Source organism: Coenobita brevimanus, chromosome 62, assembly GCF_032717465.1.
Source record: "Coenobita brevimanus isolate Jiangsu-jjx chromosome 62, ASM3271746v2, whole genome shotgun sequence".
NCBI lineage: Eukaryota > Metazoa > Arthropoda > Malacostraca > Decapoda > Coenobitidae > Coenobita > Coenobita brevimanus.
The window spans coordinates 6,387,074-6,412,568 of record NC_137015.1 but is presented as its reverse complement, the minus strand read 5'-3'; the positions used below and the strand labels follow the sequence as shown (position 1 = coordinate 6,412,568).

Here is a 25,495-nt window from a genome sequence, read left to right as displayed (position 1 = left end):
AGATAAACCCTGTGTAACCGGATATGTGATTAACCGTGACTCGTATCCTGGGTGGATTACACTTCCTTACACCTCTTCCTTAACCCGCTCAGCCCGAGGACGTTATCTTTTATTTTTATTCTTGCTGAGACGATTCTGCCCAGCTTTAAGGAGACCATCTCGGGGACAGGAACAGCTTCAACAACTTCAAAACCTGATCTCTGAAGGTCGTTGTTAAAAACCGGACATCTGACAAGCCTAAATAATCAAGCTGACGTTTAACTACTTGACAGCTAGAATCTTTTTTGACTAAAGAATATCAGCCAGTTATAGTCTGAGAGAGAGAGAGAGAGAGAGAGAGAGAGAGAGAGAGAGAGAGAGAGAGAGAGAGAGAGAGAGAATCAGTGCATCCGTCCATAACAATTACTAATTAACTGTTCATTCCTTTCCCAGTGACGGTGTTTCATTTCCTCTGCGGTCCTTTGTCCTGTTTCCTGTGCCCTGGCCTGCCCTACAGGTGTATCCTGGTGCACCTAGCCCTGTCCTGCCCTGCCCTGCTCTGCCTTGCATCTCACTACCAGACACTACACAGCTCTTTCTGTGTGTGTGTGTGTGTGTGTGTGTGTGTGTGTGTGTGTGTGTGTGTGTGTGTGTGTGTGTGTGTGTGTGTGTGTGTGTGTGTGTGTGTGTGTGTGTGTGTGTGTGTGTGTGTGTGTGTGTGTGTGTGTGTGTGTGTGTGTGTCGCAGCCACAGCCAAACGCCACTATCAATCATTGTCACGCCCCTTGAAAGCCTGAACCATCCAAATATATAACACCTAAAAAAAGAAAAAGAAAAAAGGCTGACGTGCAATTTATATCTATGTTCCTTCGCTTCTATCAACTCACCGAGGTATAATATTCGGCCTGATGCGACATGATATTGTACTGGTGAGAAAAATCCTACCGTCAAAGGATTAAAAACAGTCTACACCAATCTCTTCGCTGACAGAAACACAAATACACTGGCGGTCAAATGTTGTGTCCTGCTCCCAGTCAAAGCATGAATATTTGCCGAATTAGGACCAAGAAGCTGACTCTCTCCCTCTGACTCCTCCTCCCACTGCCACCCCAACACCCCGCACCCCAATCCTCCCCAAATTCCGTTGCTTTAACTTCATTTGGTTGAGATTTATGTTGTGGTAGGGAGCAGGGAACAACATCTGACCGCCAGTGTACTTTATCAAAACCAACACCAGACGATTTTGTTTACTTATTCTGACACTCCCTTGCCCACTTGGATCAGCCTTTTTTTTTTTTTTTCAACACCCAGATCTATTCTCATAAAACACGTAGCGAGATGTAGAGAGGTCTATGCTAGTCTGCCGAATACGGAACATTTAAACCTGTTAGTCTCGTTTTACTCTTGCTATCAGATGATTTTATTCTACTTACGAGAGTGCCCTAGACGTGATGATGTTAATGTAGGCAACACCGAACCCATCCATAACGAAAACTCTTGGGCCGTGTAAAATTGCTAATAGACAGTGTTATCAGTAACTGCAGTCCTATGTTCATCTGAAACGTGAACTCGGTGGCCTGCATAATCAAGTTATCTTCCTCTTGCAGATCACCATCCTCCTTTCGGGGATAGGGAAGTAGCCGAGGGACGTTTGCATAACCAAAGAGAGGTGCCGCCCAGTTACATCGGTGCTACCATGTGAAGGCGTTCTTCTCCACATTGCAACAAGAAACTGAAACAACACATCATCGTACTGAATCGACTAATCTTTTAAATAATTTAGCTTTTTTTTTACGAGCGAGGGCGACGCCCTCGCGAGTCTCTCGTCAAGTCGTGGCATTTTCTCTCATAGCGGCCCGACCCGGCCCGATCATGAAATTTAAGAAGCTTACTCGTACATCTCAGCAACCACAGGGCCGATGACTGCGTGGTTTGCACCATATGATAGTCCAATTCTTTAAGATTTGTTTTTGACAGGATTCATCACACCCAGGCGGTGCACGTGGCACGTGACACATGCCATGTGTAGCATGTCGAAAATCTTCAAAAGAGGGCCACTGACCAAACAGTTTGTTGTAAAGGAAAGAAATTTGGAGGGTAGACAGCCATATATCTCGGCGTCCTTGGGGTGTTAGGCGACATTTCAGCGCTTTCGGATATAAATGGCCTCGCTCGTACCCCGCCGACGAAGGCGTTTTACTGGTTTTATTCTTGTTAATTTAAAGTTTATTTTATTCATGCAACCACCAGATGATTTTATTCAACTTCGCGGAGACCTCATTAACACTCTCTTTACCTTAACTTGGCCCAGATTTTCGTCCTTTTGTAGTTCATTTCACGTAGCTCAGTGGCAGAATTAACACAATACTACGGTATCGAGAGAGAGAGAGAGAGAGAGAGAGAGAGAGAGAGAGAGAGAGAGAGAGACCCTGCAGCCACTTAGAGATTGGAACCTATGTGCACCGTAACCTAAGTACGCCAACCTTCACCCCAACTAATGGCGGGGAGTGAAGGACGAGTATACCGCTTTGGCTCGGATCTCTCTCTCTCTCTCTCTCTCTCTCTACTGTATATATACAGTCTCTATATATATATATATATATATATATATATATATATATATATATATATATATATATATATATATATATATATAATTCGTGTTTTTCTACTCGTATCTGAGCTACCCAAATAAGAATAGCGGATAGTAAAAAATTACAACTTGACCAAAAGTGACACCTGACTCTTTCACGAAAGGTACTGTGTTAATGGACACACACACACACACACACACACACACACACACACACACATCCTCTCTCTACATCTGAAACAAACTTCCCACAAAAAATCTGAATACATTATTTAGTTGCACCAGTCAACAAATTTTCCCAGTGTTTCATATTGTAGGCTACGTTAGTCAGCAACAAAATTCTGAAACTGTATATTCAACTTGCAACTATAAATATAAATAAGAGCTAATATTCTTGACGACTATGGCCATTTTCAGTGTATTTTTATTATGCACGTACCTGGTTTATTTACTCATCAATTCCATTACTCCTACTATTTCCATTAATTCATCTGTCATATAAATACAACAAAACCTTATATACAACGCGTTACGGATTCCACACTGAACTGCTGATTCATAAAGAGCTGGAAATTTGACTCATTTTTTTTCTCGAGTTATATACCTATATCTATCTATCTATCTATATCTACATCTAGAGAGAGAGAGAGAGAGAGAGAGAGAGAGAGAGAGAAGAAGAGAGAGAGAGGAGAGGAGAGAGAGAGAGGGAGAGAGAGGAGAAGATAGGAGAGGAGAGGAGTAGAGAGGAGGGGGACGGAGAGGAGAAGGGGAATGGAGTGGACAGGTAAATATGAACTGTGGGGAAGGGCCTGAGGAAACAGTGACTTCCTCCACCATGCCTTCCTTTACGTAACAACGCCGTGAGTCACAACACACCCGTAGTACAGTGACTCAGTGAATGGGGGTGCCCGTAACAGAACAATGGTTGGGGTGACCTAAGGAATATTTTACGTGGAACTGGTTAATATTCACTTTGGTCCACTTTCGGGTGAAGAGAATCGTCTGGCATTGCTGGGATTGAGTACTAGAGTTGTCCCGACCATGACACTCACAGGGCTCTATATGACTTACTCTCAGCTCTATAAAAATCGTCTGACAGCTAAAAAAACAGAAAAAGGAAAAAAAAGTAGAGTTGTTCCGACCATAAGAGAGTTAATGGTGACAGTATTAACACTCGGGCTCCTATGATTTATTCTCAGCCACATAAAATCGTCTGGCCCGAAACAGAATATTAAAATTACCACACGACACCTCACAGTGTTTTTTTTTTTTTTCACCTGACGGCATTGGATAACTCCTAGAACCTGAACACTTTGTCGTGGTTGCATGAAATTCGACGAGCTTTAGTTATAAGGCTGGAACGGATCTCCTTGGTTATTAGTCAATCAACCCTCCTGTTTGACTACACCTGGCTGAAAATGGGCTGAAAGAGGTTAGGGATCTCTGTCCAGGATAAAATAAACTCACTCTGGGTTAATATAAACATGCTATAGGTTAAAATAAGCGCGCTACATGCATTCCTTATTTCGACACCAATCACCGTTGTCATATGAGCCTTCGCTAGCATGACGTGTGATAGTGCGCGGGGTTATCTTGCGGTCAGGTCGCCACACACTATTTGTAGAGATAAAATTCTGTCTGTTATCTAAATCTATTTGTGTTTATCTATATTTAAGTGTACTAATTGCTACAACTGTTTAAACATCCTTAAAAAAAAAAAAATAGCCGAAGGTGATGGTGAGAATGCCGGAAATAGCAACTGGTAAAGGTATATTCTGAGTAGAAGAGGGAGGGGAGAGAAGAGGGAGAACAAGGGTGAGATGGAGGGATGGGGTGGAGGGATATCTGAGAAAGGGGGTGCGTGTGTTGGAGTGAGAGCAGCCAAAAGTTAGAGAACGGAGCGACATGGACGTGCGTTGTTCATGGCCACCCCTTACGGAATTAAGGTGTCTGGTTATAGACAGACTGATAGACTGATAAACAAATAGATATATAGTTAGACAGATATTTTAAAGGTTATGGTTATGTTCATGTTAAACTTTTTTTTCTGCCTATTGTATTTCCAAAATTATTTCTGTTAATTCAACAAAACAAAAACCTTTCGCAAGGTGACAGTGAGTGCCATAAATAGCATGTGTAAAGTGAAAACAGTCATCTATGTAGAGATTCATTCTGTTCGTTATCTATACCTATTCAAAATTATCCACGCCTCTCTATAACAAGACCTAAATCTCTTCTTGTTATAAATCCGTAAAACCCAAATCCTGCTCAAGGTGATAGGGAGACATGCGGAAATATCACAGGCAAACTGACACGAGTCACGGGTGGAGGCTTGCGTGCTCGGTGACTACGCTTCACCCTGCGTCACCACTGAGTAAAAATCTGTGTAGGTTTGGATTCAGAAATAAACCTACGATCTTCTCCCTCTTGTAACTCCGACCTTGGGCTTGTGTTAACAAGCAAACTTACGATCAATTCTCTTGTAACTCTGATTTTGATCTGTAGGAAGAACAAGAAGTACGGGAAGATCTTACACTCCCATTTCCTTGACTATACTGTATACATACATATATATATATATATATATATATATATATATATATATATATATATATATATATATATATATATATATATATATATATAATTCTCCCTTCTTGACTAAGAACTGCATTTTGCAAAAAGAACATGAGACATAACAGCCTTGTATACTTTGCTTATCATTCCTTAAAAAAAAAAAAAGAAAAAAAAAAGGAAATGATGGTAAGTCTGTTAGTGAACCAATGTCCAGACTCTCACGACAGGACTCTCAGGCTTTCCTTATCCTCTTTGCAAATACATATGCTGGACACGAGGGAGATCTATCTGACGGCAAGCAAGTGAATCTCATCCCTGCCTGGCGGTGGGTGTCACGCTGGTGGAACGTTATCGCCCTTATTGTGTGTTATCGGAGGGGGAGGAACGTTATTGTTTTCACCTCCGCAGACTTTCTGTTTCAACCCGCTTTTAGAGACTACGCTGTATTGTATTTTTCCCTCGCATTCTCCATTACCTTTGCGTTTATATATTTCTGAGGGGTGTAGGCAGAGGATCGTGGCTTGGCTCTCATGAAACTCGAGTAAAGTGGGAATTTGCCTCGGGAACGAAATGGATAAGTTTTTTCTTTAATTCCTTTTTTTTTTTTTTTTGCATCTAGAATTCAAGTAACTATGTCGATCTACTTAGGATAATCGGACTAAGAAGCACGTATAAAAGAAACTTATTTTGTATTTTTATCACAGGATAACAAAAATACACAGAACTACAATAACAGTGTGCACCCTAACAAAGGATCCAAGGCCCGTATATTCGCAGGTTATGGATGCTCTCTAACACCTTTTCCTAAGCGATTTATTTCGTTTATTACACCGTACTGTCCCCTTCCGTGTTATAAGTCCTCCCAGTAAAGCAATACTTTCCAAAAATAACTTAGAAATCGATATTAACCACCCAAATCCAAAATAAATCGATAAGGAAGAGGTGTTCGGGAGCTTCCTTTATCGACGAGGTGGGAACCCGAGACTATCAATGTTGCTGAATATAAGGTTAACGAATATGTGGCAGTTGGAAGGGGGGGGGGGAATATAAATTTCCAAAATGTACTTAGTATCGGCACTTGTTTTAGGTTACGGTATATTAGTCTGCCAGGGTTTGATTAGGTTAGTACGTTAGAAGCAGGTCAGGGTAGTACCGTATAGGTTAACTTGCCTCTGTTAGAAAAAATTAGGTTAGTACAGGCTAACTTGGATTGATTTTTTGATTAAGCCATACAACAACAGGATTACATAAATAAACCTCGATCCTGGGAAGAGAAAACTTAACACGCAGTCCTGATATGACAACCTTTTCAACCCTATGACCTATTTTTTTTTACTCCTGCCATCTCTAGACGATTTTATTCAGCTCACAGGGAATTAGAGACAACCTTCATCAACCCCTTCGGTACAAGAGGCCGGCCCTAAGCTAAGTAAAATCGTCTGGAGTCAACAAGAGTAAGGTTAAAAGACGTGTGAGGGACGGGGTTGCGGAGAGGGTGTGTCTTTCTCCTCGACTGTGAGAAATTTGTGGCAATCAAGTACTCTTCCGGCCATTACCTTCCTGGAACTGATTTCGTTACACCCCTTCCTCGGCGATTTCGTTAGCCTTGTACGCCTTGTGAGTAATCTTTTGTATGTTACCGATGGAACTATGTCGATATCAGAGACAGAGAGAGAGAGAGAGAGAGAGAGAGAGAGAACCTACACGACAATATTAACCTTTTCACACCGCGGAGTATCTTAAAAGCTGGGAAAAAATTAAACAAATAAATCGCACAGCTTTACCAGAGGAAAATATAAAATACGTCCTTGGCCTGAAGAGTGTAGTAAACAAAATAAATCGCACAAGAAGAGGTGTTAGGAAATCACCCAAGCCCACGAAAGGACGGTGACATCTGGAGTGTAAATCAAAATGCACATGAAGGGATTATCATTATTATCATCATTATTATTATTATTATTATTATTATTATTATTATTATTATTATCATCATCATCATCATTATTATTATTATTACACAATTCCAGTTTTCGTCCTTTTTCTTCACTTGTACTTTTACTAACGCCTCAAACAGACATTATTTCCACGTCAATACAACCCATCCCTCTCTCATGGATACACATACGACTTTCACTTCAGGATATCCCCAGACGATTTTAAGCTGCGAGAAATCCTACTAGTCTAAAAATTAAACCACGCTATCTTTATTGTTCAGGCACTCTTCGCTGAACAAAATCTTCTGTCTTTAGCGATACGACAAGATTTTCCGTCCTGAAGGGTTCGTATGAAGATTTTTTTTTTTTGTAGAGGACAGGAAGCCACTCCCAAGTTTACTATCGCAGTCCAGTGGTATCCAAGGTGATGGGAGTTAAGATTTCTCATTGTTACTCATCCTCACCACATTCACCACATCCATGCCACCACACACACACACACACACACACACACACACACACACAGATAGAGAGAGAGAGAGAGAGAGAGAGAGAGAGAGAGAGAGAGATTTTATAGACTGATTGGTGAGACTTGACCTACGTGCAGTGGCGCAACAGGTCTATTTCCATCATTCAATCAGTCAAATTCTCTCCCTCCCTCTCTCTCTCTCTCTCTCTCTGTATCTCCCTTCTCCCTCCCTCTCTCTTTCTTTCTCTCTCTTTCAGTGTGTGTGTGTGTGTGTGTGTGTGTGTGTGTGTGTGTGTGTAATACTAAACCAGAGTTGTCCTGATCATGAGAGGATCAAGGCAGACGATTAACTGTGTACTGTCTCAATCTTCCCAAAGAATATGATACGTAATACTCAATGTTCCATCCAGGTCCCTAATTGTACTGCTGAGTGAAAGGGGTTAAGGGACAGTGCCGAGGTGTATATACTCTTCTTTTAGTTATTTCAACGTTGCCTGATTATTGATGTCTTTAGTGTGCATTTAGTTACTTTACTCTTATACACTGCTTTATTTACGATTTGCAACCACGAAGGGAGACAGTAAGTTCCTTCACCATGATGCATTGTAGGTTTTCTCCACACTATCATCATCAGTCATCAAAACATTCTTCACTACACACTCACCCAATCTACCCTCATTCACACAATGACTCACTCGCTCATACATTACCTCGACTTGTCCAGCTTTATTTCTACGCACTCACTCACTCACACGCTACTTCTTAAACCACGCCTTACTCACCAACTCCCTTCTCCTTCCTCACTCTCTCATTCATTTACTCCTCACATTATCACTCACTCATTATCTTTTATCTGGTTTACTCCTCTCCTCTCCTCCCTCTCACTCATTTACCTACCCACTCACTTATTCATTACCTCTTCTCCAATTCAATTCCTCTTTCCTTCCCTCACTCAGTCACTAGGTCTATGCATCTCCCCAAGCTCGCTCACTCAGTGTTCTCTGGTTCATGCACTGTCTGTCCTCATTTACATACTCATCGACACTTACTCATTATCCCTGACTCATCTATACCTCATTCTCTTCATCCATTTCTCCTCTCTCACCCATTTTCTCACCCACTCACACACACACACACACACACACACACACACACACACACACACACACACACTTCTCTTTTGCCTTTCTATCTTACGCTACATTAATTAATCATCATTTCTCATTCATTCATTCATTTACTGTCTCTTCAACACACCTTCCCTCGCTCATAGACACATACTACCTTTCATTCATTCATTCACCCACTCCGTTTCCACTCGCGCACACACTCATCTTCGCTGACTCACGCCCCCTGATTCATCTACCCTACACTGCCTGGTAACGCCTTGCCTTGAGATACACACCTCCAGATATAGTTGATGTTGTGTGAATGGTTGCCAGGATGTTGAGTCGACGGGCGCTGCATCCTTTTAGCAACTATGATAGAAAAATGGGTAACAACTATACTCTCTTCAATATAACCTGACCTAAAACTGACTTCTCTTGAACGCTGAGCTATAACAAGAGATTAATACAACAAGACAGCGTTAGTTACGAAGAAGCTCTATGGAAACGATGCAGAGCCAGAGCATTGTCTTATTCTGCCATCGAGCTACGGAAAGTAAGCTGCAAAGGGAAGAAATTATCCTCCAAGTTACGGTGAAAAAACTAGAGATGTGGCGACGGCGGGAGGTTCAGCTAATAACTGGTGTGCTGAGCTCGATTCCCGGGACGGTAGGGTCAGTCCACAAGCTCCAACTATTTAACCGAGGCCAGGGTATACCTAGTCCCCTAAAAATACTGCCCAATCAGCCCCATACTGCGATGTATGCGTCATTTTCATCATTTATTCCGTCATCCTTCATGCATTCACTTCCTATCCATTATCACACTCCCTCACCCCCACCATATCCCTCCCCTCCATACCCTTGTCTTCCATTCTATCTAATTCTAAACACTCACCCCCGCCATGTCCCTCCCTCTCTACCATTGTCTTCTGCTCCCTCTATTACCACTCCCTCACCTCCTTCACGACTCTCCATCAACCAACACATAAACATATCTCCCCCTCCACCAAGGCACCAACTCCATCAACCCTCACCCCTTGCAAAACAGCTCTCCATTACCCCGCGTTCACCTTTATCTCTCCCTCCATTACCCCTCCTTTCCCCCCTCCACGACCCTCCATCATCCCTCACTTACTCTGATATCTCCCTCCACACCCTTCTCCTTCCATTACCCCTCTCCCCTCCCTCCACGACCCTCCATCATCCCTCACTTATTCCTATATCTCCCTCCACACCCTTCTTCTCCCTCCAACATCCAACCTCTTTCGATGAACGTCCCTCCCTAATTCCTCTATCTCCCTCCATACCATCTCATCATTTACCCCTCCTTCAGTGAAGATGGTGGCTCAGTGGGCTACAGCGCCGTGTACGACAGGCTGTTGAAGACGGCGCGCTGCTATTGATGGCGGGCTGGAATCCCATTGGTGAAATGGTGTTGGTTTTAATAACACATGGCACCTCCAACCATGCGCCCCGTCAATGTTGGATGTTATTATGGATTACCACTAGTTACTTGGGTTCGTTCAGTGCTCTTTTGTAGGGGTGAAGGTTTATATATATATATATATATATATATATATATATATATATATATATATATATATATATATATATATATATATATATATATATATATATATATATATATAATTTGGGTTCAGTTGGAAGAAGGGTTGGACAAAGAAGAGCCAGTGGAAAAGGAACTGACGCTTTTAGGGTACTGACGTATGGTATTCATCATTGTATTTTTACACAGGCACAGCACAGGGTATCAACTGTATTTTCATGGCGCAATATTTACAAAATCTCGATGAGGTGGGGACGTTTGTATACAATGATCGTGTTTGTCCGTGGGGCAGTGGTGAAGAAACCCATCTCAAAATGGGATAAACTGAAGACTCAATTTTACTCTCGTTTTTGTCCCTCACAGGACCAGCATGACGGGGGGGCGCGCCTCTAGAGACAAGCCTCCCACAGGTAGATCCCGCTCAGTCTCCAGGGGCAAAGAGAACGACCCGGCACGACCACGAGACGACATCGAAAGCGACAAGCCCAAGGATCCCGAGGGCGCGGAGGCGAAAGAGGAGGCTGTGAAAGAGGAGGAGTTGGTTAAGGAGGAAGTCAAGAAAGAGGAGGAGGTGGTTAAGGAGGAAGTCAAGAAAGAGGAGGAGGTGGTTAAGAAGGAAGTCAAGAAAGAGGAGAAGAAGGAGGAAAAGAAGAAAAAGAAGACAAAGAAGAAGGGAAAAGATGAGAAGAAAACGACGGAGGAACAGCAGGAGCAAGGGGAAGAAGAGGGGTGTTTGAATATGTCACGTTTTGGTGGCAAGGTGAGAGGTTAATGGAGAGACCGACAGACACAGATAGGCAGACAAAAAGAAATCTAGATATTTAGATAGACAAGCAGACAGGGAAAGAGACAGACAGAAAGACAGATAAAACAGGCAGATACCAAGCTTGATACATGGACTGAAAGATATATAGATTAAACGTGTGTGTGTGTGTGTGTGTGTGTGTGTGTGTGTGTGTGTGTGTGTGTGTGTGTGTGTGTGTGTGTGTGTGTGTGTGTGTGTGTGTGTGTGTGTGTGTGTGTGTGTGTGTGTGTGTGTGTGTGTGTGTGTGTGTTTGCGCGCGCGCAACAAGCTACAGGAATAGTAAAGCCTGTACGTTATTTACACACAGGCTACAAAGTGTTCAGCCGCTTGTCATTAGTAATCTTTAACATTTACAACACTTGTTTATGCTGTCATATTCTAGCATTAGCCAGAATAAAAATAAAACATCACTCTTTCGGTAAAATATCTAACTTAGAGAACAAGGTGATAATTATACGGTAATCTGTGAGAGCTGGATTATGGCAATGAATGCTGATAACTGTGAGGGTTGGGGTGACCTTGGTATTCATTAGAACTAGGGGTAGATAACGAAATTGTATGCCGTTGTACAGGTGGCCTATAAACTGCACCTGCCAATCTTGTGTGTTGCGGGGACGGCTCGAGCTGCTGGTGTGAGGAACGCAGACACTTGGCTCCTTCATGAAATTATTAATCAACCACGCCATCAATGTACGTAGAAAAACAGAAGCAGACATTACAAGGACTGAAACGGTCATGGAAGTAGAAAATGATGCAGGGAAAACACTGGTGAAGCCAAGCCGTCCCCACAACACACGATAATTGAGACGTGTATTATATGGACCAGACTGTATTGCGGCAGGTGTAAAGTTTTATGGGGCAGGTGTGCAAAGAAACACACGTGCCAGTGAAGTGATACAGGTGTGGTGGTAATGGGCCAACACAGATTTATTTTCAAGGCCACTGCATTTCCTAGAACCTCTTCCTTACCGTCCCCCCTTTCATTTCAGTATTATTATTATTATTTTTTTTTTTTGCATATACTGTATAATGTTAACGTTTTCTTGTATGTTAATCACAGAATACAGAATATGTCAGTATTAAATTACTATAAATAAGCATACCAGAGAATACTAATAAGGTTCACGGTGTTATTTGTACCTTTTTCAATATGGACACTGGATGCATAAATAACACGAGAGAATACTAAACTGTCGTATATAAAAATTATCTGGTAAAGAAGAGGTGCAAGGGAGTCATGGGAATATTACCCACCGTGGGAAAGATTTTTATGAAAGTAGGTATGCAAGACTCTAGCATGTGTTTGTGACGCGCATATGTGAAGAAAAATACCAAGAATATATAAATAAGGTTAGGCCTTTAAATGGAGTCAGGAGAGGCTAACTGATGCATGAATGATTGTGTGGCCCACTTCACCGAATATGTTGTTCATACTTCTCTCTCCCATTTTCGTAATTCCTCTTTCACGTTTTCTAGACCCTACCTCACCCCATTCTTTGGTTGGGAAAAACAGGCTGATGATGATAATGTGTATGTTCAGTGCATACGAAAACAAAAATGTACAATGGTTTTGTCTGTAAGGAGTAGCCTGGATTCCGAAGGCTTGAATGATGTGTGAATGACTGTGTGTTTCCCTCACGCTTACCTTTAGGTGGGATAATGATGATGATGATGATGATGATGAATGCTATTGCAACTGTGTGTTGTCAGAAGATGCATGGTACGGACGACTACTGGACTTATGGGAACGGACTGTGGCGACTTTGCCTAGAGTTGAACAAATAAAAAAGCTGCATTGCAGAGCAGCTGTGTTAGCAATCAGATGGCAACCCAGTTGTGTAAGCTGTTTTGCTGGTATACTGCCGATCAGTTGTACTGTCAGTTATATAGCACGTGAGCTGTGTAACGTGCGCTGTTCTGCAGGTATACTGTATTGAACACTAATCCGGATGTACAGTGTCAGTTGTTCTACAGGTTATGATGTAGGTCCGTTGTGTAATACATGCTGTTTTGCAAGTGTTCCGTAACCCAGCTGTGAAGCAGGTACGGTTCAGACCAGAGGTGTAACGTTAGTTGTACTGCTGGTGCTGTAGGCCAGCTATGAAGTGCCAGTTGTGGATCAGGTTTGATACAGGACAAATGTGTAATACCAGTTGTGTTGCAAGTGTTCTAGACCATATGTGTAATGCCTGTTATGTTTCAGATGTGGCCTCGTGGTCGTGGGGGAGGTGTTATGATGACAGGGTTGCTGCCATCCTTCAGTAAGGCAGGGCGCACTGGGTCACTCCCACACCAAGCACGCAGACCCCCCTCGCAGGTCTCCGACGCCCCCTCCGACCCCGCTCCGGGACCCACGCCGCCCCCAACACCTACGGAGGGGTGGCGTCCAAGGGTACCAGAATCCCCGAAGCCAAAGGTGAAGGGCCTGAGCAAGAAGCGTGCGGCCTCGGCTTCCCCTACGAGAGAACGTGAAAAGAGACGCTCCTTCCGTGGCCTGTCTAGAGATCGCCTTCCTCACCTGCCAAGCCTATCCAGCCTACCAAGCCTACCCAGCTTGCCCCCTTTACCAAAAGCCCCATCTCTCCCCCCCTTACCAAAAGCCCCATCTCTGCCACCCATGCCCAAGGCCCCGTCTTTGCCTTTGGGTCTGAGGAGTCTGTTGAATCGTGGAGGGGAGGGCAGAAGTAAAAAGAGGGGAGATTCGAGCCCCAATAAACCCCGAAGGAGGCCGGGTCCGGTAGGGCGTACGTGGGTAAAGGTATATGACGATATCACCTTCATGGACGAGGAGCGAGAGGATCTGTACCCCGTTCTGGCGTATACTGGGAGGCCCCGCGATGTCCCTGAGGCCTGTCCGCTCCCCACCCCACCCACACCACCCCCGCCCCACCACACCCACAGTGGGGATGACGAAAAACGGCCCAGCGACAGCCCAAGCCCTGCCCCGGCGCAGCAGGCTGAGACGCGGGGCAGGGAGAGATTCAGGGGCAGGCGGCAGAAGCGAACTGGAACGCCCGTGACGGTGCAAGCCAAGGACGAGCCTGCAGATGCCATGACGGCAGAGCGAATGGCCGCGATGGAAGCTGAGATTCTTGCTGGCGGAATTGAGGCGGCAGTGACATCTTCAACAGCGGCGGAGACGGCAGCAGCAGCGGCGGCAGAAGAGGAAGAAGACTATATCATTCCCCAAGCCATCCTGCCACCAAGACCTCCAAGGGGGCACAAGATCTACGAAAACATCCATCCTCTTCCATCAAAAGAGCAACAGGAAACTCAACAACAGCAAGAAGAACCACAGCAAGAACCACAAAAGCAAGAGGAGGAACACATGCAGATGGAAGAACCGATTCATGAGGAGTTACCAGTTGTGGTGGAAGTGGTGCATAAAGAGCCAATGAAGCCGAGACGAGGCGTGAAGGTGTACGAGGATGTGATCGTCAAACGCACCCAAGCCTCCACCCTCCTTGGTTCCGACCCATCCACCCTTCCTCGTCACCTCCCCGATTATCCTCCTGAACCTTCGACAAACGGGGACCTTGAGTTGGAGATGCAAATAGTGGATCAACTTGTGACACAGCAAAAACACGAGCCACAGCAAGAGGAACACCAGAAGGAGGAACAGGAGCATCAGAAAGAGGAACAGGAACAGCACAAAGAGCCGCAAGAGCCACGGCGTCCAACCCGTGGCCACAAAATATACGACAAGGTTGAAATTCGACGTCCCGAACCTACGCAATATGTCTTCGAAACTCAAATTCAGGAGTCCGTATCTGAGGTGCCCTGTCAGGAGGAGCCACAACATGAAGAAGAACAAGAGCATAAAGAAGAACAGGAAGAACCCCAAGAAGATGCGAAGAAACCCGAACCACTACGACCCTCCCGTGGCCACAAAATCTACGGAAATGTCTTGATACAAAGCGACGAGGAGAGTGGTAGTGTTGTGGTGGCTGATCTGTCTTCCACATCTCCACCACAACATTCCTCCCTCACACACCCTGAGGACGCAAAGAGGAAGGAAACACAGCGGGAGGTGCAGCAGAAGGAGGCACAGGTGGGGGAACAGGACCTGAGTTTTGAGGCAGCGAGGGTAAAGACTGATGAGGAGAAAGATGGGGGAGGTGTTGACGAGAAGGAGGCAATGAAGGGCGTGGGTGAGGAACATGCACCACCCTATGCCCGCGTTGTGAAAGGCGGGGGCACTCGTGAATTGCGGTCCCTACCCCTAGGCACTGAGGCGGACGAAAAGGAGGAGGAGCCACCGCCGATACCGCCCAAGAAGAAGGGCTTAAGGACCATTTCACCCTTCCCCGTGGATGTTGACCCTCCTCGCCCACCCCGGCATCTCAAGCCCCGCGCCCGTAGACCCATGATGCTGGTGAACGGTGATGTGGGCGTGGGTGTGCAAGAGATGCGTGTAGATGTGGGTGTGGAGGAAGTGGACGTAGGTGTGGTAAGCCCGCCTAGACCTACACGCGGTAGTAAAGTGTATTCTACGGTCCAAGTGATCTCTCCTGTCGCACCGAAGAGGCATTCCAAGGTTGTCCGAATCGAGGACGTTAGCTCGCCCTTGAAGGACGACATAGAGCCACGACCACCCCCAAAGCCAACGAGACTGCCACAAAACCCTCCACGCCGCCGCAAGAGGGACGAGGAAAGGCAAAAGGTGGTAACATCGACGTTGACTCTGGATGCGAAGCGGCCCGGTAAAGTAACCCTCACCACCGACGACAACTACGAAAATGTCACCGTTTCCCACCTTCGCCCCAGCCGCACCCACTCCCGCCCCCTTCCTCCACCTCCTCCCCCACCCAAGAAGGGAAAGGTCCAACAGCGTCACCGTCAGCAGCAGCAGGAGAAGCACACGGGGGCTGAGTCAGTACATGAGTCAGTGCAGGCCAGCCAACCTTCATGTGAGGAGAGAGGAGGCGGGGTGGGGGGCGGAGGGAGTGCTGGTTGTAGTGGCGAGGAGAGAGGGGGGGAGGACGGGGCGCCTCACTCGCAATCTCACACCAGTCTCGCCTCGGCACCAGTCGAGGGAACATTACAGTGTCGTCACGCGGGACTCGAGAGTGACATAGATCAGAACCTAAAGACCATCGAGTCCTCCTTCGCCACTCTAGACACAGTGCTTAAGTCGCTACAGACATATTCACGAACTTCACCAGCGCGCATAGAACACAAAACATCAGATCACCTCACAGAAAACTCATCCTTCACCACCTCAACTCCCACAACAGTACAATCCACTGCGTCACCCACCGCACCACCCACTGCGTCACCCACAGTACACACAGCAGGCGGACCTAGTGAAGCGGAGGACAGCAGTAAGGGCACGGCCACGACAACTAAAGGCACGGACACAGCAGCTAAGGGCACGGGGACAACAGCTGCGCCGACACATGAGCCAGAACAGCTGACAACCTGCCCACTCACGTCCCTGAAATTCGAGGGTGGCAGAACTCTCTATCACACCGCCGTCACCCTCGCCCAAGCCAGTGACGGCGTAAAGGAGCCAAGGACAACCAGTGAAGCGGGAAGTGTGAGCAGTGACTCGCAGGGGAAGGGGAAGGAAGGAAGTGAGACAAAACACCGTGCACAGGAAGCAGAGAGTGTCATACAGGATAGATCAAAAACTGCAAGTGTTACACACAAAACAGAACAGGAGGGATCAGAAATTGCGAGTGTTACACAGAAAACTGAGGAGGATAAATCAGAAATTGCGAGTGCTTTGGTGAAGAGTGAGGAAATCAAAGATCCAGAAGTGTTGAAAACAGTGCCCCAAACATCTGTGAAATTCGAGGAAGGTAAAACATTGTTTCAAACGTCAGTGAAAATCGGTGAGGAAGTGTTACAACCAGAAGTCAAAGTCGTACAACAGGAAGACACAGAGAAGTTACAATCAACAGCCAAGGAAGTCAAGGACCCAGAGGAGGTCAAAACTGTGCCCCAGACATCATTAAAATTTGAGGAGGGCAGAACATTATTCGAGACATCGGTTAAGATTGGCGAAGAGGTCAAAGGGTCCAAGGAGGAAGTCAAAGAGAGGGAAAACAAAGAGCAAGCGAAGTCTAAGGAAGTCCAAGACCCCGTGGAAGTCAAAACTGAACCCCAGACGTCACTGAAGTTCGAGGAGGGCAGAACAGTGATACAGACGACAGTGAAGATCGGGGAGGAAGTCAAACCAGCGGCTGAAAAAGCAAGTGACGTCAAACCTGAAACATCAAAGCAGCAACTAGAGGAACCGAAGTCTGATTTCACCCAAGAAGATAAGAGCAAGTCTGATGTGAAGTCAGCTGAAAAGTCCAACGTTGCAGCTGCCACTACGAAGACCGAGGAAGTCAAAGATCCCGTGGAACTCAAAACTGTTCCCGAGACATCAGTGAAGTTCGAGGAGGGCAGGACAGTGATCCAGACATCGGTAAAAATCGGGGAGGAAGTCAAAGAACCCCAGGAGGAGGAAGTCAAGGCAAAGGAACACACAGAGAAAGTGAAATCTAAGGAAGTCAAAGATCCCGTCGAAGTCAAAACCTTTCCCCAGACGTCAGTGAAGTTCGAGGAGGGGAGAACAGTTATCCAGACATCAGTAAAAATTGGGGGGGAAGTCACAGATGAGAAACAGACAGGCAGTTTAGAAAAAGCTCCTGAAAAATCGCTTCCAAAAACCTCAGGGGACGAGACAAAAAACACTGGAGAAACTAAAGAACCACGAACAGAACAACATAAACAGGAAGTGAAACGAGATCCTGAGGTTTCAATTTCTGCCCAGCCGGCGACGAAACCCAGGGAAGTCACTGATCCCGTGGAAGTCAAAACCGTTCCCGAAACATCAGTGAAGTTTGAGGAAGGCAAGACGTTATTCGAGACATCGGTGAAAATTGGGGAGGAAGTCAAAGAGTCCAAGAAGGAGGAAGTCAAAGAGTCCAAGGAGGAGGATGTCAAAGTACAGTTTAGGGAAGTCCAAGATCCCGTTGAAGTCAAAACTGTTCCCGAGACATCAGTGAAGTTCGAGGAGGGCAAGACGTTATTCGAGACATCAGTGAAGATTGGGGAGGAAGTCAAGGGCGAGGAATTCAAACCCCAACAGCAAGAGGAATCCAAGACTACTGAGGAAAAGGAAATCAAGGCACAAGAAGGCGTCACACAGACATCAAGCAGCTCGTGCAAATATCCTGAAGAATCATCAGAGAAGTCACAGCCTAAAGCGAGCGACGTCAAGGATCCAGTGGAAGTCAAAACTGTTCCCCAGACATCACTGAAGTTCGAGGAGGGAAGGACGTTATTCGAGACATCAGTTAAAATTGGGGAGGAAGTCAAAGAGTTCAAGAAGCAGGAAGTCAAAGTTGGAGAGGAAGTAAAAGAGTCCAAGGAGAAGGAAGTCAAAGTTGGGGAGGAAGTCAAAGAATTCAAGAAGGAGGAAGTCAAAGAGTTCAAGGAGGAGGAAGTCAAAGAGTCCAAGGAGGAGGAAATCACAGCTGGGGAAGATGTCAACGTACAGTCAAGGGAAGTCCAAGATCCCGTGGAAGTCAAAACTGTTCCCCAGACATCAGTGAAGTTTGAGGAGGGAAGGACGTTATTCGAGACATCAGTGAAGGTTGGGGAGGAAGTCACACAGCCGGAGGAAGCTAAGGTTGCACAACAGGAAGTCAAAACTACTGAGGAAAAAGACATCAGAGTAGAAGAGGACATAAAACAGCCTTCTGACATCTCACACAAGCCCTCAGAAGTGACAACGGCAGCCTCACCTGACACAGAGAAGTCAAAACCTGCAGTCAAGGAAGTCAAGGATCCAGAGGAAGTCAAAACAGTGCCCCAGACATCACTTAAGTTTGAGGAAGGCAAGACGTTATTCGAAACATCAGTTAAAATTGGGGAGGAAGTCAAAGAATCCAAGAAGGAGGAAGTCAAAGTAGGGGAACACACAGAGAAAGTGAAGTCAAAGGAAGTAAAAGACCCCGTGGAAGTCAAAACTGAACCCCAGACATCACTGAAGTTCGAGGAGGGCAGAACAGTGATACAGACGACAGTGAAGATCGGAGAGGAAGTCACAGAAAAAGAGGAAGCCAAACCTGCAACTGAAACAAGTGACGTCAAACCCGATACATCAAAGCGGCAGCCAGAGGAAGTCAAACATGAACCACAGTCCGATGAATTGAAGTCAGAAGTCAAGACCGATGCTGTAGAAGAAAAATCAGTTAGGCCTACTTCAGCTGCCACCAAGAAGATCGAGGAAGTCAAAGATCCTGTCAAAGTCAAAACTGAACCCCAGACGTCAGTGAAGTTCGAGGAGGGCAGGACGCTGTTCGAGACATCGGTAAAGATCGGGGATAAAGTCAAAGAAGAATCCAAACATGAAATAAAAGAGGAATCCAAGACAGCTAAGGAAGGAGACGTCACACAGACATCAGACAGTTCGTGCAAACACCCAGAGGAGTCATCAGAGAAGTCACAGCTTAAACCAAGAGACGTCAAGGACCCCGTGGAACTCAAAACTGTTCCCGAGACATCAGTGAAGTTCGAGGAAGGCAGGACAGTGATCCAGACATCGGTAAAAATCGGGGAGGAAGTCACTGAGAAGGAAGACGTCTCTGTAAAACCCCCAGAAGATGTCAAGTCTACTATGCAACATCAAATAGTAGAAAAGGAAGTCAAACAAGAGCCAAGCAGTTCACAGACATCAAAAGTCACAGAGAAGTCACAGGTTAGTCCATTATTACAAAGTGAGGATAGGTTAGAAACACCAACTGACACTCAGGTAACAGAACAGGATAGATCAGAAACTGCCAGTGTTACACAGAAAACAGAGGAGGGTAAGTCTGTCACTGCAAGTGCTCCGGTGAGAAGTGAGGAAATCAAAGATCCAGAAGTGTTGAAAACAGTGCCTCAAACATCTCTGAAGTTCGAGGAAGGTAAAACATTGTTTCAAACGTCAGTGAAAATCGGCGAGGAAGTGCCACAACCAGAAGTCAAAGTCGTACAACAGGAAGTCACAGAGAAGTTACAACCTACTGCCAGGAAAGTCAAGGACCCTGAGGAAGTCAAAACTGAGCCCCAGACGTCACTGAAGTTCGAGGAGGGCAAGACGGTGATTCAGACGTTAGTGAAGATCGGGGAGGAAGTCAAAGATTCCAAGGAGAAGGAAGTCAAAGAGAGGGAACACACAGAGCAAGAGAAGCCTAAGACAGTCCAAGACCCCGTGGAAGTCAAAACTGAGCCCCAGACGTCTGTGAAATTCGAAGAGGGCAAAACAGTGATACAGACGTCAGTGAAGATTGGGGAGGAAGTCAAGGAGCAGGAGGGAGTCAAATCACCTGTAGAGGAGGTCAAACCACCGGCAGAGGAAGTCAAGCGGCAGGAAGAGGTCAAAGCAGCTGCAGGGGAGGGCAAGACAGCAGGAGCAAGAGCGGGAGACGAGGGGACAGTGCGGCGCGGCAAGACGGTCTATGAAACTCTGTACCAGGTGGACAGCATCAAGAAGGCGCGAACACAGAGCCAGCAACAGCGGGACACAGCAGAGACTTCAGCAGAGGTCAGCAGCAGTGAGGAAGGGAAAGCAGGAGGAGGGACGGATTTGGCGTCCAGTTTAGCAGGTATCCGATCTACCCTGGAGAGTGTCATCTGCAGCTTCCCGACTCACTCCACCTCCACCCTCACCCCTCCACCGCTACCCACCCACCCTGACTCACCACCTCACCCTGCCACGCCCCGTCAACCTCAAACTGACTCAACCTCTCAGACTCAAACTCACCCTGACTCATCCTCTGACTTAACCTTGCAACCCACCACTGAACCTCTCTCACCCTCTCCACCTGACTCAACCTCTCCACCTCACATTCAACCAACTCCATTTTTTCACCCTCTCAGCTACACTCACACCCCATTTTTTGACCCTTTCAAGCCACTTTTTGGCCCTTTCACTCTACCTCAGCCCAGCCCTCTCCCTAACCTTTACACTCACTCTCAATCCACCCTACTCCCCGACCCTCTCACTCACACTCAGTTCAGCCCACTCCCTAACCAAACTCAACCCACCGCCTCCTCCATACCACTCACCACTCCTTGCACCTCCCTCTCGCCTAACATCGCTGCTGAATCAGAAGCATTAACCCAACTTCTGCCTGACCACCCGCCCGCCCGCACCACACCTGACTCCAACAGCTGTGTGTCAAGTAAGCCTGTGACCCTGCCTCCCGGTGTGTGTAGTGGTGAAGTCAGTGTGTCTGTGTGTGTGTGGTAGCTATACTCTTTTTCACTTTAACTTGGTCTAAAATTGACATCGCTCCATCTTAAATGCCAAGTTGTAACAAGATATTAAGGCAAGAACATAGTGCTAGTCACCAAAAAGTTCCATGGAAAGGATGTAGGGCCGTAGTTATTGTTTCATTCTGCCATCGAACTACGGGAAATAAGGTATAAAAGGACAAAAATCTCCGCCAAGTTAAGGTGAAATAACTATAGTCTGTGTTACCTCCACCAAAGGCCTGTAAGACAGGATATGGCGGGGCAGAGCAAACAGGAGCCGGGGACATGAGCACTCCACCGGACTCCCTCTTGTCTCCTGCTCTCACGCCGGAGGATAATAAACAGGAACGGCGCTCCTCGTGGGGAGGGTCGGAGGATAGCCCAAGTCTGGAGGGGACCTCGGACGGTCCTCTTTCTGTGCGGCGTTCACTGGTGAGCATCTTCGGCTCGCTGGGGAAGGCCGGGAGGCAGCGTCGGAAGCACATGACGTCATCACAGTCGCCGCGCCGGAAGGTGACAAGTTCTGGCACAAGTCAGTTCTATGTTGACCTTCCTAGCACCACCACCGTGCCCGCCCCTCCTCCTAGCATCACAGTCCTTCCGCCCCCCAGCTCCTCAGACCCGGTGTGGGTGGCGACCACCACGCCCGCTGAACACACCAGCCACCACCACCACAACCAGGGCAAGAAGGAGGGCGAGAGTCGTGTGCGTTCCCCGGCCAGCAGCCCGCGGGGTGTGCTGGTTATACCGGAGGCAGCTCGTGAGGCACAAGCCTATCTAAAGCGGGCTCAGCTCCTCGCTGAGCAATCCTACACTGGACCCAACCACGACACAGATATGGGGCTGACAGCCTCCGCAGAGCCGGAGGACGTGGAGGAGGCGAGGGAGGAGGTGTCGGTGTGTGTGACGCAGAGATATGGCAGTGTGCTGGCAGAGCTGACGCAGAGGTATCCTTCACACCTGCCACCCGCCCCTCACCTGGCCCACATCCTGCCCCGCTCCCTCCACACCACACCCTCCTCCTCCCCTTCCCCTACCAATCCCCCTGCCCGCCCCACCCTTGCCCCGACCCGCCCCAGCCCTGTCCTCAACCATCGTGACAGGGGGCGAGGAGGGGGTAGTATTACGCAAAGTGATAATATTAGTGGTAGTGAGAGGACACCTGAGAGAATTGTGTGCGGCGATGACAGTGATCACCGCATGAATACACACACTGCCCCAGAGAGTGACATAACCAAGGATATCAGTAACCTAGACAGTAGTAGTAGTGATGAGGACAAGTGTAGTGGTGTGGGTGATGAAGTAGAATGCACTGGTAAAGCTGATGAGGTAGACAGTAAAATTGAAAGTGATGTGAGCGAGTGCAGAGTTGATGAAGGTGGTAGGGACGAGTGTGGGGACGAAAGTGATACGCTGGAGTGTAGAGGTGAACCAGATGGTGAATGCAGTGAAAGTGACGGTAGTGGTGAGGGCAAAGAAGCAAATACTATACCTATCATAACTGCGTGTGACCCTCCTAACCCGAGTAACTCTCCTAACAATGTCCTAACTAACACTAGTGAAGGGGATAGTGGCAGCATGGGGGGTGTGGGGTGTGATACTAACTCCGTGAGCATTAGCTCCACTGATGTTACTCCCGGGGCTAGTCCGGAGCTCACTTCGCAAGAGAAGAGGGACAGGAAGGTGTTTCTCATAGCCCAGGAAGTCATGACATCAGAAAGGGTATTTGTGGACGTCCTGAAGCTCCTTAACATTGACTTCCGCAACTTTATATTGGAGTGGGGCAAGGGTGAGGGTCAGGGGGACGAGGGGAGCGACGCCCCCCGCCCTCCTTTGCCCCCTCAGGACCTTGACCGCATCCTCAACTACCTGCCGCAATTGCAGAACCTGAATGAGGAGATCCTGAGTGACTTGGAGAGGAGCATCACGGACTGGGAGGGGCGCAGAAAGATCGCAGACGTCATCGTGCGCAAGGGGCCGTTCCTAAAGCTGTATTCCTCCTACATACGAGAGTTCCAGAACCAATGCGACCACCTAGACCACTGCGCAGCGCTCTACTCCAACTTCGCCAAGGCGCTCAAGGAATTCGAGGCTTCAGAGCGATGCACGAAGCTCGGAGTGAAGCACTATATGTTGAAGCCCGTGCAGCGGATTCCCCAGTACCGCCTATTGCTGGAACAGTACCTGAAGACACTACCGCAGGACAGCCCAGACTACCTGGATACGCAAAACGCCCTGGCTGTGGTGGAAAATGTGGCAGCCCACGCCAACACCACGCTCAAGCAGGGGGTGAGTAGCCTAGTATTATTATCATCATCATCATTATTATTATTGTTATTTATTATTACTATTATTATTACTATTATTATTATTATTATTAATTATTATTATTATGATTATTAATTATTATTATTATGATTATTACTATTATTATTATTATTATTAATTATTATTATTATGATTATTACTATTATTATTATTATTATTATTAATTATTATTATTATGATTATTACTATTATTATTATTATTATTAATTGGATTGTGCAAACTTTGGTTGTCTGGACGTTGCTATTCCTCACCCTGCCCTAGGACGGGAAAGGAGGTCCTGATGATGATGATGATGATGATGATGATGATTATTGATCCTGTTCTTATTTATATTTTGGTCGTATTTTCCTGGACTTAATGCCTTTACTACAGTGACATTCTATACTCTTTTTACTCTAACTTGGCCAAAAAATCGCCACCACTCCACCTGAACACTATCCTGCACCAAGAAATGAATGACAGAATATGATGCTTGTCACAAAGAAGTGTTACGAAAGAGATATAGAGTCACAGCATTGTCTTTATCCGTGCCACATCAAATAAGATACAAAAGGATGTAAATCTGGGTCAAGTTAAGGTAAAAGGAATTAGTTAATATATTCTTGTTACATTCAGATTTTTTTCTTACTTCTGAAGCATGTCTGGTAGGGAAGAGGTCAATGAACGCTGTCTCCAAAGCTGATTTAATCGTCTGGAAATAACGTTAAAAAAAAATCGTAACAAAGGAGTTGAAAAATTACCTAGCACCTCTTTTATTGCTATTCATTTTCCAGAGTACATGTTCATATTCACTTGTATGTTATTTGGTTCTTCGCATCAACATTTAGCATCAATAACAAGAATATCGGCCCGGTATGTTAATGTGAAGTATGCTGAAATAAACTGGTAAGGAACAGATGGCAAGGAACCCACAAACCCTATGCTAACACGGCTCACTGCATCATTCAGTAATAAGATGGGTTTCCTTTACATTCTCATATATATATAATGGATGATATAAGTGGCAAAACTATGAATGTTAATGTGATGCCTACGCCATATAAAGCGAGGGGCATGAATTCTAGGAGACTCTACCACTCATTCCTACCTGTTTATCATGCACAGTAAATCCTTAATTCTAGTTAGCATATTATCTGTCTTACATACTACCAACATCGACATACTGTCAACATCGGTATATGGTAGGTGACATGAATATACCCCGAATATTAATGTGCCATGTACAGAAATATACTGGTATGTTTCCTGTGCACCAGGAAATCATTTACGCTGGGTGGTAATCATATAACCAAATTTTGGCACCTGGTGGTTTAGTGGGTAATTATTGCGCTCCAATCGGATTGAGCCGGTGAAGGTTTATATCCAAGGGATGGTTGGGGTTGATTGCTCATGTACTGCCACTCAGGGATGATTGAGGCTGGTCACTCATCTTAAATGTCGGGACCAACTGCCTAGCCCCGGGCTCCTACGCTCCTCATGGGGCAATGTAGGATTGGATGATGGATCGATGGATGGATGGAAGACGTTCCAAGAGGGTGACGCAAATACATGTCTTAAAGAGTGTATGCCAGTGGGGGGCGGGAGGTCGGAAAATGATCAGGAAGTGAAGAGATAAGGTGGGAAAGTACGGTAAATGGACTGATTACACACACACACACACACACACACACACACACACACACACACACACACACACACACACAGATAGACAGACATAATTTTTCTATGGTGGACAAGTGGACTGTGAAACAAATTATAAGAGAATGTATGCAAGTGGGATGGTTGGAAGAAGAAGGAGAGGAAGATGGTTAAACAGAGGAAGGCAGATAAATGGATAGGTAAAGTAAGACAGTAATATGAGGGATCGTGGTGCATCCTGGCTGAAGGATAGACAG

General features: G+C 46.2%; 1 protein-coding gene across 1 annotated transcript in view; it reads left to right on the top strand.

The window, feature by feature from the left end:
- The window catches only part of LOC145403956 (uncharacterized), a 44,474-nt gene extending 21,176 nt beyond the window's left edge, over positions 1 to 23,298 (top strand). Inside the window, exons 2-4 of the mRNA XM_080275558.1 lie at positions 10,591 to 10,987; positions 13,236 to 20,619; positions 23,156 to 23,298. Coding sequence (XP_080131684.1) covers positions 10,591 to 10,987; positions 13,236 to 20,619; positions 23,156 to 23,166 — 7,792 coding nt within the window. The 3' untranslated portion in view covers positions 23,167 to 23,298. The remainder of the gene's footprint in view (positions 1 to 10,590; positions 10,988 to 13,235; positions 20,620 to 23,155) is intronic.
- The last annotated feature ends 2,197 nt before the right edge of the window (positions 23,299 to 25,495 follow it).